The sequence below is a fragment of the Syzygium oleosum genome, unplaced genomic scaffold, assembly GCF_021117445.2.
Source record: "Syzygium oleosum isolate NSW1041296 unplaced genomic scaffold, Sole_v2.1 Sole_v2.13, whole genome shotgun sequence".
Taxonomy (NCBI): domain Eukaryota; kingdom Viridiplantae; phylum Streptophyta; class Magnoliopsida; order Myrtales; family Myrtaceae; genus Syzygium; species Syzygium oleosum.
Window position 1 is genome coordinate 6653327 of NW_026607497.1, and position 13991 is coordinate 6667317.

A 13991-nucleotide genomic window follows, 5' to 3' on the forward strand; every position below is an offset into this window, starting at 1 on the left:
AATCTCTGTGTCCCCAGCCTCTCTCTCCATAGGTTCTTGGGTTGAAAGTAGAAACACCGCCAGAATTATTTTCTGCCCGAATTCCTGGAAAGAGAACAAAAAATTGTTCACCCAAATTGCAGGAGCAAGGGTAGCATCATCTCTCCTTAGAATCAGAGATACCCATTAAAGAAAACTGTTTCTTTTAGTCATTTCTTGGTTATTGCTATGTTAAGCGTCCCCCTGCTCATAATAGCAAAGTTGCACGTGCAAAGGGATCAAGATAAGGTCAGCTAACATTCCCAAAGAGGTAAGCTATGCTTCATAGCTGAACAGGTGAGAGTTGGAGAAATTTTCGCAGAGGTTGGTGGTCACGGTCGGGTCTTCTTATGCTGTGATTGTGGATGTGAAGAAGAGACATGTCTGGGTGTAGCATAGTGTGGTTCAGGAGAGATCTGAGGGTTGAGGACAATCCTGCACTAGCGGCTGGGGTGAGGTCAGGTTCTGTGCTAGCTGTGTTCATCTGGGCACCTGAAGAGGAAGGCGCATATTACCCTGGTAGGGTTTCGAGGTGGTGGCTGAAGCAGAGCCTGGCTTACCTTGACTCTTCCCTCAGGAGCCTTGGCACTTGCCTCATCACCAAGAGATCCACCGACAGTGTCTCCTCCCTCCTTGAGCTTGTTAAGTCCACTGGGGCTACTCAGCTCTTCTTTAACCACTTATATGGTTAGTGCTTCTTTTCAATTTGGGTGTGTGTCTATAATTGTGATTGAAGAATTGCCTCTTTGTGATCATTTTTCTGTTTGTGGGTCTTGCGCATAACTTTGATCGGGTGTGCGGAGCATGCCTTGTTGCTTTTCTTGTTTTGCCTTGTGGAAGGGGGTTTTGGACTTTTAGTTCGTTGTGTACAGTAGAAATACGATGTTCAACCAGTTTAACTGATTATGTTGATATTTGTTGGATTTCACGGTGACGATAATAACTAAAGCTGGTTCATAAAGGAATAGGATGGACTTGTGAAGTTTCTACTCTGGCGGCATATAATGAAAAGAGTTGAGCTTGTCTGTTCTACTGGGTACTAGCTCTTGTAATATTTGAATGACGAGAATTGAGAATCCGTTGTTGACGAAGCTGGATTTTTCCTGTCAACGGGTGTCAAATTCAGTCTCCTAGTTGATTCTGCATCTTTTCATCATTTTTCCAGGCAACCCATTAAGCTCCTGAGCAAATCATTAGATCAACAAGACGAAATTTAGTTTCCTCAAGGAAGTGTTCTCTGCTGCTTTGAATATCTGATTGCTTTCAGAATTAGTCTAGTGGTACTGTGGCAGTGCTATTGCTTTTGGCATTTACTGATAAGTTCGATGCATTCAGATCCCATGTCACTTGTCAGAGATCACAGAGCAAAGGAGGTTTTGACTGCCCAAGGCGTAAATGTACGCTCGTTCAATGCGGACTTGCTCTATGAACCGTGGGAAGTAAATGATGATCAAGGCCATCCATTCACAACTTTTGCTGGTTTCTGGGAGAAATGCCTCAGCATGCCTTATGATCCAGAAGCCCCACTACTTCCTCCAATGAGAATAATTTCAGGTTCGTTCTATATCTGTTGTTTCTGTTCTATATATTTTAGAGACACTCTGCAATATGCACTTGTGGAAAATAGTTTGGCATAAACTATATATATCAAACCATACTTGAGGACGTCTATATCCAAAATTTTGGTAAACCTGGTGGATGTATGATGATGTCATCTCCAAGTACAAGCTTGAGCTTTTAAATAGGACGTCAATCTTTAGTTCAGGAAGTTCTCAAAACATACCAGAGAAAATTCACAGCGGCATATTTTTATTATACTTCTGTATCCTGACACGCTGCTACATAGCTTAAGATCATAGAATTTTCTTCTGGTGATTGAACCATTTCTCAGGTAGATTTGTCCTTGTCAAATTGCAGAGTAAATGTTTGCCTTCTTTCCATACTGGAATGCTCAGGATATGAGAGCAGAACCTAGTCCACTTTCTTCATGAAGATTACATTAGAGTCTTTCTGTTTTGATTGGTCAACATTGAGGTCCAGTCAATTTTCCCATCATCAGGAAGACAACTAGCGACAATTTGCAACTTAGCTGAGTGCTGATGTTTTGTTTTTTCAATTATACAGAGAGGTGGCGTTGACTAAATGAAACAAAACTTCATGATTAATCCATGTTGTCATATCTTATTTTGACAATAAATCCATCATTTCTAGACTGAAGGAGGGTGAAAGGAGGGGAGCAACTGGTTGCCATGTCTGAGAGGGTTGCATTCTTCCATTTTCGCCTTAGTTTTCCCAACATAAGCTCTCTTCATGAGTTTTGTATAACCACCCTACCTCAATTCCTGACCTACAATTGGCACACTTGTTTATGCTAAAATTTTCACACCCTTTGTTTAGGTGACGTATCAAAATGTCCTTCAGAAGCTTTGGTGTTTGAAGACGAATCCGAGAAAGGAAGCAATGCGCTTCTTGCCCGTGCTTGGTCCCCTGGGTGGAGCAATGCTGATAAGGCTCTGACAACATTTATTAATGGACCACTTATAGAGTACTCTAAAAACCGCAGGAAGGCTGACAGTGCTACAACCTCATTTCTCTCTCCTCACTTGCACTTCGGAGAAGTTAGCGTGAGGAAAGTCTTTCACCTGGTTCGCATCAAGCAGGTTTTGTGGGCGAATGAGGGGAACAAGGCTGGTGAAGAGAGCGTGAACTTGTTCCTTAAATCTATCGGTCTACGAGAGTACTCGAGGTACATGAGCTTTAACCATCCTTACAGCCATGAAAGGCCTCTCCTTGGACACCTCAAGTACTTCCCGTGGGTTGTGGATGAGGGGTATTTTAAGGTGTGGAGACAAGGCAGAACTGGGTATCCACTAGTCGATGCCGGCATGAGGGAATTGTGGGCTACAGGGTGGCTCCATGATCGTATTAGAGTAGTGGTTTCGAGCTTTTTTGTGAAGGTTTTGCAGCTTCCATGGAGATGGGGAATGAAGTACTTCTGGGACACCCTCTTGGATGCGGATCTAGAAAGCGATGCCCTTGGATGGCAGTACATATCTGGTACAATCCCTGATGGTCGTGAGCTTGACCGCATTGATAATCCACAGGTACTAATGCTACTACCAGTTGCACATTGGCATAAATCTCTAAGTTACTTGACTTCATTGATCTACATGAAGGCCAACATTGCAACTTTAACTTAAGCTGTCGTGGATGGCCAAGTGAACAAATATAGAGGGAGAAGGGGGAAGAGGCTCAAGAGAGAGAGACATGTGAGCGTGAGAAGAAATAAGGGATCAGAAAGTACTTAGGTCATTACACAATAATATAAATATAGGTCTTTTTAGAATATCCCAACACTGACTATGTAGAATCCATAAAAATTGAACTTTTTCGTCATAGTATGGAACTTAATTTTTTGTTTACGATATGTAATATGCTCCTCACTCTGATATTTTATCAGTGAGATCAGCTGCAGTGCGGTTTTTATCATGATGTCCTTTCTCTCTTACTCAATGTCATATCACTGATGCTGTAGCATTTTAGGATACTTTTTGAGTGATTAGTATGCGACGAAGCCACATTTCCCAAAATAGAAAGGAGTTTCTATTTATTTGGTTTGAACGTCCCAACATATTTCAAGTGTTTAGATGTACTAGACTTTGCATACCTCCTAATTGTTCAGTGTGATCTCCTTGCTTAGACCATTCGTTCTCTTTCACCATGCCATCGCTGCCGAAGCAGTGTAATAACTCCATTGACTGAAACTGAAACATGATGAATTAATGAAACCATGAAGCAAAAGCTGGTGACTTCGGCATACTACTGTTCCCATCTGGCCAAGATAGAGCTCATGTTTAACTTAATACCAAATTTTTCCCTTACTGCTTTCGTTGGGCATTAGTTATACATTTTTTTTTTGAATTGTTTAATGGGGTCCAAATGGCTAATCTCCAGTTCTTCTGCAGTTTGAAGGTTACAAGTTTGACCCAAATGGAGAATATGTACGACGATGGCTTCCTGAACTGGCCAGACTACCAACTGAATGGATACACCATCCATGGAATGCACCTGAATCTGTTCTTCAAGCTGCTGGAATTGAGCTTGGATCAAATTATCCTCTCCCTATTGTAAGTATAGATGCGGCCAAAGTGAGGTTGCAAGATGCACTTTCAATTATGTGGCAGCACGAAGCAACATCAAGAGCCGCTATAGAGAATGGAACTGAGGAAGGGCTAGGAGACTCAGCTGAATCAGCTCTGATCGCTTTTCCTGAAGATATACAAATGGAGGAAAATCACGAAACTATGCAGAACAACCCACCAGGTCCAGTTCGCCGTTACGAGGATCAAATGGTTCCGAGCATAACTTCTCTGGTTAGAGCGTACGAAGACGAGACTTCTTCTGGTATTCAAAACTCCGTAGGTGACACTAGAGCAGAAGTGCCTGCAAATGTAAATTTGAATGAAGAACCAAGAAGAGACACGTTAAATGAGGGGGTTTTCCGAGAACTTCGACCAAACAACACCCGACCAATGTATAACTTTTCACCTGGGCTACATAATGATGCTGAAGATTCCACTGCAGAGTCTTCGAGCGCTAGCAGGAGAGAGAGGGATGGAGGAGTCGTTCCAGTTTGGTCGCCCTCAGCTTCTAGCTTCTCTGACCAAATCGTGGGCGACGAAAATGGAATTGGCAATAGTTCGGCTTTTTTACAAAGGCATCCGCAATCCCATCAAATAATTAATTTGAGGCGGTTATCTCAAACTGGGTAAGAGTTGAACTTTAATCATACCTGAGATTGCTGCAACAGCCCATTTTTCATATGAGAATGTCCCCCAGAGAGTTTCTGCTTAGTTATAATAAGTGGATTTGACACTGTTGGACAAAAGAACTCTAATAATCTCTCTTGTTGATGATCCTGCTAAAAGTTATGTGTGCCATTAGATATTGGGTTGTGTTACTGGCGTATATTGTTTGCTGTAAAGTCCCCTTATCTTTGATAGTCAAGTTCTCTTCGAGGAGCCACTAATCTTGCAAGTTTGAGTTTCTGAAAGAATATTAGGTATGCTTCCCCGCGTGGTGGAGAAGTATTTGCTAAAGTTTTTGGCTGCTTCTCCAGCTTGTGAAACTTCTGAGACACTCTACATTCTCGTAACAGGTGACTATTTAATACACAAGAAACATGAGGAGATATCATAGAGATGGCCGTGGCCTAATCCAAAAGGGGCACGAGAAAGACGTAGAAGTCCCGAGTACATATCATATGGCACTGCTTCTCTCTCTATCGGTTCGACCTGACCAGCAATTTAACCTCTCAAGCTACACCTTGGACGTCCAAAATTGTTCCAGGCAGCTGGTGGTCTGTCCTTTTCTTTTTTTTTTCCTTTTCCTCTTGTACTATATATGGAATTTGTTCGTTTGACGAAAAATGTATGAAGCCGTTGTGTATAGTATGTCTTGTTCTCATAGCTGGAGAGAGTTGTCATAACACGGACATATGGGCCCCTAATAAAACCAAGTTTGTGCTTTCTCTTCAGTTCATAGTTACACCTATCATCATCTGGTGGTCTTCGCCGTTAACTTGATCTGAGGGAGGATATAATTTGTTATCATAACTCCTCTTTGTTATCGAGGGATCGGCATGTGAAAAAGAAAACAGATGATTTCATGATTTGGGTCTTCAGTTGGTCTCTGCATGCCCAAACCCCAGTAGCTAGTCGAGAAAAAAAGTGCTGTAACGTGAGACAACACTAAAACCATCTTAATTACCTGCTATTAAGCGAAAGGATGTCATTTCGTGATGGATTTACAGGCGATCGCTTGTCGTGTCGCAAAGCGGATACATTCTCGTGCCTCTGCGTCGTGTTATTTCCTCATTCAGAATTTCTTTTTTGGCTGTTCATAGTCCCTCCCAGTGCTAATTTTTCTCAGATGACAGTATAACTGGATAGCTGTCTCTCTCTAGTAGCATCAATTAGCGACTCTAGGACTGATCGACCGCCGCATTTTTCGTCCCGAGATCACTACAGGCAAAATCAATATCAAAGCTTAATACTTGCACACGCGCACATACGTACACACAGAGATAAGACAACAACACCAATATCCTTCTCATCCTGAGCTCATGATGTATTTTTAGTGACGGGATTTGCATAAACATCTCACTTATACCCTACTCATTGGAGGATTATCGTACTAGAATTCAGGAAAGTACCAAGTAAAAACCTCGGATGAGGGTGTACTTGCAAAGATTGTAGTTGTGAACCCATCACGAGCAATAAGTTTGAGAGCAGGTGCCGCAATTCGAAATCTTGTTCCAGGCCTTGATGTTACGTTAAAATGTCCAACCTAAAAACTAACGCCAGTAAGTGGAAGGAGACCGCATGTCTATAAGGCACATTATAATTACATATTTAAGCAATGTCGGATTATACTTAACAGACACAAGATTTCATGCATGCAGGAAAGCAGTCGAGGAACTGGAGGTCGACCGTTTATAGCATAAACCACGTCAACCGGTGATTCGATTCGGAGACGGATCGATCGACCTGAGTTCCATGACCTGGAATTGAACCCAATGTTTTCTCCCTCCCTGGTCATTAGTTATCTGTCTTGCGCTCATCGCATGGGAATCACCTGTTGCATGTCGATCACGAAGCAATCTGGTGGGAAACTTCTCAGAACTTGGTACGACGGGACGACCTTTGTCTGGCTCGACCGACATGAACAAGATACACTGAATGAACATCTCTTAAGGTGGAGGCCATGAAACCAAATGGTGCCGACTTGCTTTCAAATCAAATCGGCCCCCCCTTCACTTAGTAATAACTATAGATGCCCCCCAGAAGCAAAGAGTCCTGTACTCTTAGCCGACAGTCTCACATGTCGGCTAAGATTACACCGAAAAACGATACTCCCGAAACACCTAATGAAAATATCCTGTCGAGGATTTCCCCGACAAATTACATCTCTTTTCTTATCATGTTACCTTTCTTAGTCATTATGAGATGAAGCGATTGTTGGAGAAAGATACGATTTTATCTTTAACCTTGATTTGAATTGATTCAATCAAGGATACTCGGAGATAAAGTAGGAGAGTGTAATCGCTGTAATCTTGTTTATTCTTTCTTTTTTATCTTTTGTATGATAAATGCATATATGTACAAAGTGAAGGGAGAGAAAAAAACATAAGATGAAAAAATTGCCCCAAAATACGTCTTCATCGTCCTCGTTTCTCAACAGCGATGATATAGAACCGTCGAGACGAGAGTCGGAATGTATCGCCTGACCTGAATGAATGGATAAAACAAGAACAAACGAAAGCCAGTCTTTCGCATGCACAGAATACATGCACGAAGGTTGGAAAAGGCCGCGCACCCGCATATATCAATTCGGGGTTGTCGGGTAAGAACGCAAGCGCATTTAATTGCGGGCACAGGAGGGAGACCGAATACGGGTCGACCCGTTGACTTTGCTTGCCACGTGAGTTTTGATTACGAGACCGAAAAGAGGATTTATTTTCTTAATCCTTAATCGTGTGCTTGACCAAGTCCGTCCCGCCCGCCCGCTAACTTGCCTTTAAACCCCAGTGACGGGACAACATGGAATTGTCTCATCTCCGTTGGTCTCGATTGCACGTTTCATTCACTAACACGACAATGTCTAATCGCTTTGAATTGGCAAGTAGATCTTTTTCTCGAATCCAAATTGCTTTTACAATAATCAAGCTCCTAGCCGAGTAAAATTCTTCGAGTCCCTCTTTCCGGAAGTCCTCGGTTCGAATCATCCGTCGTCCTTACACGCTCTCTCAGTCGTCTCGAGAGCACTGGACAAGAGAACAGTCGCGCCTAATGCCGATAGGAACCGATCGAGTGCTTGAAATGGCCCCGAAACGCGCTTCCGACCCCGCCTTCAAGGGGTCAGCTAGGGTGGACTGAAGAGGAGGGGAGCCCTTGAGGTCAAGACCACACTTGTTGACAATTCCAAATTCGGAATCTCAATCGCATACCCAGATGATTAAAAAACCGCACGGTTGGCCAACACATTGAGAACTTGGGCTGCTACCTCACACCTTACGTACCATCCCTCCTTTAAAAAGAACAAGAACTTTGAATCGTGAGGCCCAAATTTTAAACATTGGCGTGCATGAAATCAGACCGCGAGGACCGCGATTCGATTCATTCATCAGGGCGTGTCCGAATTCGAGAGCTCCCGCCGACATCTGAAGTTGAATTAGCTGGATTCTGACCGAAGAAGAAGATGTTGACTTTTTGTGCGCGATAGAGGCGCACTTGGTTTCTTCCTTCGTGGGGGGAAGCTGAGGACGTACGACAACAGCAGACGTATAACGTGCGCTAAGTAAGGTTGAATTCTAGGAACGTGGTAAAAAGCTTCCCGTGCGGTCAATTTCGATAGGAAGATGATGCAGTCACGGTATGACAGAGTTGAGGACGCGCGAGTTGATCCGCAATCTAATGTGAACATGCTGGATGCGGGCGGTGCGCTGGTGAGAAACGTTCGGTCAACGGATCGTACTCTGAGATAGAGCTGTGCTTGAAAGTAAAGAGGGTATTTACCCAAAAACGGGGAATAAGGGAGACCCGGGAAAACGAAAACACGAACCTCGAAACCAACATATGGTTTGTTGAGCGATGACCGTGTTCGTCTTCTTTATTCGAACCCGATTCCGACCGACCATGTTTCTATATTCTCGTCGAGTTATTTTGGACTGCAAATATAATATATGTTTCCATAATTTTCTATCATGCAATATTGTGCGGTAATTGAGCGTGGGACGTTGTAAAATGTGATAATTTTGTTTTATGGGGTCCATTGTAATCGATTAAAATAATCATGTAATGTAACTATGTGCCGCAGATAATCTCTCACATTGATTTGTGTTTGACAACTGTGATCGAACTCGAGCTATGGATACGTGGTTGGGATGAGTATTAAAGAGGCCCGGACACGAAAAAGTGGAAAAAGAGAAGGGGAGCAAAGTCAAACGGCATAACGGAGCCTGCTTTCTGGCAACCTTTTGCTCTTTATTCTTGTTCTTTTCAATCTCAGGGGAAGGCTCTCCCAAAACGGTTTTACATACCAACACGCGCGCGCGCACCCCCCCAAAAGCCGTACCCGCACCCTTCAGATTCCCTTCTCTCCCCTCGGTTTTGTGCTTTTGTATGTGTTTGTTTCCTCCGCTTTGTTTCACAGAGGTATCGGCAGGAGCCCTGTTCTCTTCATAAGAGGAACTGTCGACAGCTGTTGAAAAGTTTGAGGAAGCAGGTTCTTAATTTCCTGTCCTGTTGATTTCCATTGCTTTTTGCTTCGTGTGGTTCTCGAGTTTTGTTTGGAGGTGCTCAAAATCTCTTTCTTTATTTTGATCTCTGACGATCATGATTGGGCAGTTTCTTGGGGTTGGAGTTTTTCGTGCTGCCCAATTTGGTGGTGGGAACAGGGGAGTGATGCTGTGAATTCAGCTGAACAGAGGGCCCTTTTTGTTGTCTTGTCTTGGGGGGGTTTCTTTTGGATGGCGAGGTTATGCTGTTTCAAGTCTCAGGTATTGATCTAAACTGATGTTATTAGCTTCTTAGCCTCTGTTGTTTTGCTTTCTGTTTTTGTGTGTACACGTCCAGAGTATGTGTACAATCCAATTGAGTACTTCTGTGTCTACTTTACATGTAGTTACCAGTTATCACTAGAATTTCTATGGTTAAAATCTATATAAGGAATAAATATTGTTCGTCTACAGGGTTTATAGCCCTCGTCTAGCTGTTTAAGGTTTTAGTTGGATACCCTTTGACAGTGTGCGAGTCAGAAGAGACTTGGTTACTTTTGTATGATTGTGCTCTGTGGAAGAATGGAGAGCTGGATTTAAAACCTAGCAATCAACTGTGAAGATTACTTCTAGATTTTTCAAAGCCCGCTCAAGATATATCTACCTATTGTCCTATTACTTACCAATTGTTCGGCTATCGTTGCACTATAGCACTTTCGGAGATTGATTCTTTCCTTAATTTTCGGACATTAGCGTGCAGGAGTTCAATCCTCTGCTTCTGGTAAAGGAAGAAACATTGAAGGGCTGATCAAGTATGGTTTCAGCCTAGTAAAAGGGAAAGCCAATCATCCCATGGAGGACTATCATGTTGCCAAGTTCATGCAAAAGAAAGGGCATGAGTTGGGGCTTTTTGCTATATATGATGGCCATTTGGGGGACAAGGTCCCCATGTACCTGCAAAAGCATTTGTTTTCCAACATCTTAAAGGAGGTGGGTTGTAGTGATCGGACTCTAATAGGATTAATATTACGTGTTTCTTGCTATTTCACACTCACAATCCTTAGTTCTTTTACTTGTTCAACATCGACCTTACAGGAAGAGTTCTGGGTCGACCCTAATAAGTCTATTTCGAAAGCTTATGAGAAGACAGACGAGGCGATTCTCTCCAGTAGTTCAGACTTGGGACGTGGTGGTTCGACTGCTGTGACGGCAATACTGATAAATGGCCAACGACTATTGGTTGCTAATGTTGGAGATTCACGAGCAGTTCTCTCAAGAGGGGGTCGAGCTCTACAGATGAGTATTGATCATGAACCCAGTACAGAAAGAGGGAGCATTGAACATAGAGGTGGCTTTGTCTCGAACATGCCAGGTTTCTCCTAGCAACCTTGCTGTTCATGGTTCAAGATGTGCTTTTTTTCCTGTATGCTTAAATGATGCTTTCATAAGCAATTGATGGCTCAAAATCTCTCAATGATTAGCTTCTTGGTTCTTAGAATATTTTGATTTAAGGCATTTATGCTGTATTCATGACCGAATCCACCATGCAAAATCTCCTAATTTCTAAATTGCGCTGTTACAAATCTCATGAAACTCGAGCGGGAAACTATCTGGAGCTTCTTGTTCCAAAAGAAACTTTACTGAGACTGGTCAAATTCAAAAGGCATGGGAATTTGTGCATATTAATCAGTTCGCGTGAGGTTCTAATAGGAAACAGTTATTTTGATTGTTGTTAGTCTAGCTGATTTTGATTGGGGTGATATATGCAAGATCAATTTGTGTTTATTAATGTCCTAATCAATTAATGTGTTTTTTTATTTCAAGGAGGAATAACTCTGTCCTTATTGATTGCACTGAGGAATACTTTAATATGTTTAGTTGCTTTCCCAGTTTGTGAAGAAAAATTAATATTCAAATCTCCACGAATGAAAACAAATTAAATACTTGAATCTCTTGAGCCTAGTTTCTGAAGGCTCCTGTTTTATCATTTTGAATTAGCAGATGTCTGCTGCTTTGGAGTTGTAGAAAATTTCATCTAGAACCTTTTTCTCTAAGAATGAGAAGATGGCATGTCTTTCCATGCTTCATGAACCGAAGCTAGAATGGAGTACAATGGAATAGTAAACGACGATGCGGGAGTAACTTCTTCTTTTGGGATATCATAACAATCAACCCTAGGCATGTGCTGCTTTCTACTTGTTTCTCTTGGCCTGCAGAGAGCTGATGAAGAAAACAACCAGCTTCTCAGGCTGCTGTTGTGTCTGTTTAATCTTCACTTACTAGTCGAGACCCAAATATTGATTCAGCAACACTTCACAGAGTCAGTTGTATGCTTTTAGGACAAAAGAGAGCAATTGCTTGGCGACAATTCTAAAGCACGCTCTAGACCTTCATGCTCTTTGGTATATTCATGATAGCCTGTTACTGCATATAGGGAATTTTTCATGAGAGAGATACTTATAGTAGTTGTAATCTTAAGCATATGCGTGAAGAGCTAGAAGTTACATTTGCTGCCTGCTGTGCTGGGGTATCCAAACTAGAAGCTGTCCATTAACTCGTAAGTTTGTGTAGACTAATTTCCTTCCAGGCTCAACATATTTTGGACTACTCTGCCACTTGGCATGATAGCTTGATGTCTCAGTTATCAATCCATGATTTTCCTTTCATGGTTTAGGCTGCTTCAATTTGTGTCTGTACGACCTTGGAACTTGCTTAACTTTTCTACTCTGTTCACGCTGCATTTCATACTCATCCATGAACTGCGTAGACGAAGTTGCAAGTGCACAAGTTGATACATTGCCTGAGCCTATCTGTTCTAGTTGGTGCTTTCTACATATACCGATGGCCTCCTGCTGATGGCTTATTCAAGTTTTCGGCACGATTATAAGTCTGATGAAGAATTGTATTTATTCCAATGTGCGGTGAAGATTGTGTTGAAATAGGGATTTTCTTGGCTTCTGCTGACGGCTTTATTGCTAGAGACACCCACTGCGGTTGAAGGACTATTTTCGGAGCATGGCTACTGCGGGCCATGCACTTCACAAATAAAGACTGATAGCATAATGGATCTAGCTGCCTTGTTTTGATAATCGAATTTATGTTGTGCCTTTTCTGTGTTTCGTATTTGTAGTTTGCTATAAGTTTTGACCTTCGGTATTGATTTTGGTAACTTGGAATAGCTAGTTATTGAGCATAAGATGTACAGTGGCATGTATCTAAAAAAGAGAGACTATAGCAGTAATGTCATAGGTTTGTGATATTGGGATAAGTGTAAGCGTCAAGCCTTTATATTCCATCTGGATGTTACTCAGTCACATTGATAGCGGTGCTTGACAATCTATTTTTCATTGGACTTGAAAGCATGATGAATGGAACCACATCTACATCATCGAATTTGAGTTTGGAGATTGTAGTATTCATCATTATGAAATAAGTAGAGTGAAATGGTCTTATCAACAGTTTCGATTGTCGTGTGATCATATGAGTGTCGAATGTGTGTGAATCATGCGTAATTGACAATGCAAAGGGATCCGGCTCATGTCTTGCAAGCACTTGTCTTATTTTGATCTCTCTTATATTTTCCTTGTTAAATTGCAACTGAATAAAGTGGTACCTTTTTACATTCGATGATTCTTCTACGGCACAAATGAGCTTGGATATTGCAGAGATCCTTAGCTTAAATTTTCACTCTACCAGGGGATGTCCCTAGAGTTAACGGACAGCTGGCAGTTTCTCGTGCTTTTGGAGACAAGAGCCTGAAGTCACATTTACGCTCGGACCCTGACGTTAGAATCGTCAATGTGGATGTCAATATGGATGTATTAATCCTTGCAAGTGATGGTCTTTGGAAGGCAAGTTTACAAATAATAATGCATTAGATAACAAAGAATTATTACAAATGTCGACACCTGAAAATTCTCCGTTGAGTTGACTTATCAGTTGAGAGCTAAATTCTTATTGATTCGGGGACATTGTTGATTCAGGTGATGAATAATCAAGAGGCAGTTGATATTGCTAGAAGGATCAAAGATCCAGAAAAGGCAGCTAAAGAGTTGACTGCGGAAGCTTTGAGAAGGGACAGCCGAGATGACATATCTTGTGTAGTCGTCAGATTTAGAGGTTGATACAGTCTGATATTAAACTGCTCGGCAGCTTCAGTACATACCAACAGATGAGAGATTTTCACTGTTTGTGAAGGATTGGTATGATTTAAGTGATTGTGGATCGTATTCTCGGCCCAATTAGCTCCTTTTGCCAATCTCTTGAAGGGTGCGGAATTGGCAAGGGATCAAGCAGGTGCAGAAAGGTTTCTGCTGTATATTACATTCTTTATTTTATGGTGAAGTTGGTTCTGGTGCCGGAGGATTTCTCTCCTTTTCTTTTTTAAATCTGTTGCATATTTCTGAACCTAGGAAAGAGGACAGATTTTGTCCGGAGGATTAGACTTGTATTTGCTTGTGATTGAAGGACTAATAGATGTTCCTCTGATTGTCATATTTGTATTGGGAAAGTCTCCTTCAAATCTGAAATTCAAGTCGTTTACTTGACTGTTTGTCGAATATGCTGTCTATTCTTTGTTGGTTATCTTTACTTTGTCGGTCCTCTTCCTGATAATTTAAGCTTTTGAAAAACCGGTTTCCCATTTGCTCTAGCTACATTGTTTGAAGCAGACTGCAGCTATGAATTGGAGATTCCT

At 41.9% G+C, this 13991-nt stretch overlaps 2 protein-coding genes across 6 annotated transcripts; both read left to right on the forward strand.

Annotated features, from left to right (window-relative positions):
• On the forward strand, positions 1-5554 carry LOC115674953 (cryptochrome-1). The gene is made up of 5 exons (XM_030597481.2): positions 1-705; positions 1354-1572; positions 2416-3122; positions 3984-4786; positions 5177-5554. Exons 1-5 carry the CDS (start codon positions 399-401, stop codon positions 5178-5180), a joined length of 2040 nt encoding a protein of 679 aa, XP_030453341.1. The 5' UTR covers positions 1-398; the 3' UTR covers positions 5181-5554.
• A 3429-nt stretch (positions 5555-8983) lies between these two features.
• Positions 8984-13839, forward strand: LOC115675075 (probable protein phosphatase 2C 10). Of its 5 annotated transcripts, XM_030597688.2 has the most exons (6): positions 9164-9303; positions 9426-9577; positions 10049-10285; positions 10391-10667; positions 12992-13146; positions 13279-13839. In XM_030597688.2, the coding sequence occupies exons 2-6, from the start codon at positions 9548-9550 to the stop codon at positions 13417-13419; spliced, it is 840 nt and encodes a 279-aa protein (XP_030453548.1). In that variant the 5' UTR covers positions 9164-9303; positions 9426-9547; the 3' UTR covers positions 13420-13839. The 5 variants fall into 5 exon arrangements, with proteins under 5 accessions (XP_056173265.1, XP_030453547.1, XP_030453549.1 ...); XM_056317290.1 differs by lacking the exon at positions 9426-9577 and having other exon boundaries at positions 8984-9303; XM_030597687.2 differs by having other exon boundaries at positions 9161-9577.
• Positions 13840-13991: the final 152 nt, after the last annotated feature.

What these genes read in the sequence shown, in the direction of transcription:
- LOC115674953 (XM_030597481.2), top strand. Translation starts at nt 399, where the DNA reads ATGTCTGGGTGTAGCATAGTGTGGTTCAGGAGAGATCTGAGGGTTGAG. An exon ending in CTTCTTTAACCACTTATATG is followed by an intron (nt 706 to 1,353) that starts GTTAGTGCTTCT and finishes CGATGCATTCAG; the next exon opens with ATCCCATGTCACTTGTCAGA. An exon ending in TCCAATGAGAATAATTTCAG is followed by an intron (nt 1,573 to 2,415) that starts GTTCGTTCTATA and finishes CCCTTTGTTTAG; the next exon opens with GTGACGTATCAAAATGTCCT.
- LOC115675075 (XM_030597687.2), top strand. Translation starts at nt 9,548, where the DNA reads ATGGCGAGGTTATGCTGTTTCAAGTCTCAG. An exon ending in TTTCCAACATCTTAAAGGAG is followed by an intron (nt 10,286 to 10,390) that starts GTGGGTTGTAGT and finishes TCGACCTTACAG; the next exon opens with GAAGAGTTCTGGGTCGACCC. An exon ending in CAAGTGATGGTCTTTGGAAG is followed by an intron (nt 13,147 to 13,278) that starts GCAAGTTTACAA and finishes TTGTTGATTCAG; the next exon opens with GTGATGAATAATCAAGAGGC.